This window comes from Plectropomus leopardus, unplaced genomic scaffold (genome assembly GCF_008729295.1).
Source record: "Plectropomus leopardus isolate mb unplaced genomic scaffold, YSFRI_Pleo_2.0 unplaced_scaffold29748, whole genome shotgun sequence".
Classification (NCBI taxonomy): domain Eukaryota; kingdom Metazoa; phylum Chordata; class Actinopteri; order Perciformes; family Serranidae; genus Plectropomus; species Plectropomus leopardus.
Genome location: NW_024632432.1, coordinates 1 through 2,657, shown reverse-complemented (window position 1 = coordinate 2,657; position 2,657 = coordinate 1). Strand labels below are relative to the sequence as shown.

The 2,657-nt window shown below is 39.6% G+C and overlaps 1 protein-coding gene across 1 annotated transcript; it reads right to left on the bottom strand.

The window, feature by feature from the left end:
* Positions 1-6: 6 nt before the first annotated feature.
* LOC121938522 (arachidonate 12-lipoxygenase, 12R-type-like) lies at positions 7-2,481 on the bottom strand (the record flags this gene model as incomplete). Its single annotated transcript, XM_042481760.1, has 5 exons — positions 7-122; positions 234-320; positions 522-725; positions 2,010-2,153; positions 2,315-2,481. Coding segments are annotated over 5 exons (718 nt in total), but the record flags the coding sequence as incomplete, so codon positions are not given.
* Between the last annotated feature and the right edge of the window lie 176 nt (positions 2,482-2,657).

Genomic DNA, 2,657 nt, shown 5'->3' with positions numbered 1-2,657 from the left:
TTTGGCAAATCCATCAGTCCACGATCTACAATGTCCTCTTTTATGCAGAGGGACCTGTAGGTCACTGAGGACAGTGAGCTCTTCAGGAGTGCTGTCATACCCTCTCCACCAGAAGCTGCAAACTAGCAAACAGTCAAATATGTAGAAAATGTAGTAAGAGACAAATACCACAAATCATATTTTAAAAAAACATTCATTGTTAATGTCTACTGAGCGAGTTGGTCTTTTTGTACCTTTGTGAAAACTCCAGTCTCAGATATGAGATTCTCTCGAGCCAAGAAGTTGATATGCAGAGTGTAGCGAGTGTGGGGTACAAGGACCTGAGAGAAAGCAGTAAAACTATTACTTGTTAACCAAGTTGTTCATCTTGGTGCTTCTGTTCCTTTTAGCAGTTTGAAATACTTGACTACATATATATATATATACACTGAAACTATTTGATTTTTCATTTTGGAAGATTCAAAAATCAGCATTTTGGAAAAACTAAGAGTTCAGTAAGTTCAGTACTCTCCTTCAGTTACCTTGTACAGTGGATGCTTCCTGGACACGTTGCGCAGCAGTGACACTGTAAACACTTCAGCCAGCAGATGAGTGCGCAGCAGATGAGCATTGAGTTGATGTTCGTTGAAATCTGCACTTCTCACAAAAATCTTGGCCGTCAACCAGTCATACTCAGAATCAGTAGGAAGGAAGATGGGGTTATCATCTGCTGGAGTCTGCTTCAGCTGCAGGGGAGGGAAGGGTGTGTGATTCAGTCCTTGGATCCAGTGCCAGTACTGGTCAATAATGTAAACAGGTTTTCCATAACTGTATGTTTGCCTTTTTACTGTAGTTTTCAAAGGGTCAACTTGAGAACATTCCTTAATTTTACATACACCAAGGCTTGTGTGTTAATGAAATAATAATGATTTGACTTGTTTGTGTCAGACTCGACTATAAGCCCGTCCAACTTGGATCTGGCAATGGGAGGAATTTTAATGCCTCTGCACTAGTGATAGCTGAGTCCAGGGGCTTTATGTTTTTCAGTAGTCTAGCTTGCTGGCCCATTCATGTCAGTGCGATATCTCAAGAATGCCCTCAGGGAATTTCTTCAAATTTAGCAAATTTGAACTCAAAGATTAGCTAATTAAAATTTGGCGGCCTTGGTCAAAGGTTAAGATAACTATGACCCTATCTGTCTCATTCTTGTGAATACAGTATCTCAATAACACCTTGAGGAAATTTCTTCAAATTTGGCACAAACATTTGAGTGGACTCAACGTTAAAACTGATTAGATTTTGGTGGTAAAAGGTAAAGGTTACTGTGACCTTGCATCATAAATGCAATATCTGAATATGGCCATGAGGAATTTCCTCAAATTTGGCACAAACATCCACTTGGACTCAAGAACGAACTGATTAGAATCTTGATCTCCTAACTGTGACCTCCTAAAACATGGTTTTGGCCAAAACTTGATAATTTATGTCCTCAAACATACAAATGTCGAATAGAATATAATGAGGTCAAAGGTCAACTTTGGCATCATAACGTTTGCAAAAGCACCTCTGGCCACTACTCAATATCATGAGTGAGGAACAGAAGGGGAGGCATTTGGTCCGTTATGGAAATGGTTACACAAATTGAGGTTGTCCACCTTAAAACTGTGCTGATTGTTTAGATCTTCTGTGCTGGGGAAGATCAGTGTGAAGCATCCATGTTGTCAAAGACATGACGACACTGTAAGTGCAACTTGACTGGTGCAAGTAGGCATAAAGCACAATGGCGTTATTTCTAGTTTGACATGACTCAGCCACAGGCTGGAAGAAATGAACTGTCTTTCCTAGCAGCATCACTACTATCTAGATACTAGACATGGGAGCTGCTACGTGCATAGAACACAGTATCTTGCTGAAAGGTGGATGCTTCCTATTTCCGGGTAATGTAAGTCTTACAGTTTGAATGATCATTGCCTTAATTAATACTCAAACTTAAAGCTTCACTATAAGCTATATTTGAGTGCTAAACTCACCTGAATAGCAAGTGGCATCAGCTTATCATCAGGTGTTTTGTGGAGCAGGACAAGGGGAGCCATCAAGTACTGTTGCTTCCCATTGATCGTGTTTGCTTTCACTCCATCCAAACGCTTGTAGTCACACAGGAATATGTTGCCAATCTGTTTAAGTAAGGATGAGAAATGATTTAATTCACATGCATTTAATGTGGATATGACATATACTGAGTGAACATGAGTGCAACATGCAATTCCAAATTTAATGTGTCATGGGGAAAGAAATTTTTTTCTAAAACTAAGGTCAATCAGTGTCAAGACATCACCTCCATTTCACCGTCCAAGCTAAACTGACCACTGGGGAAGACCATGCTGTCAGTGACAGGAAAGTTATCAGGCAGAGCTGAGCAACGTTGGATGATCATGGGGTGGACACCATTTAAAAACTGGTAGCCAAAAAAATCATCCTCCCTCCAATGTTCCTGGACATAGTCTGGAAAAAGAAAAAAGTTGAACTTAACTGATTTTCAAACTTTGGCCATGAGAATCTTGCTGTTGTCAGCTTAACTCTACACTGTATGTAAAGTGAAACTTTGAAATAGTAAAAAATATTTTACACAAAATTTGGATTCCAAACATGATACTTCCAGTTATGTCAGAATCAACAAA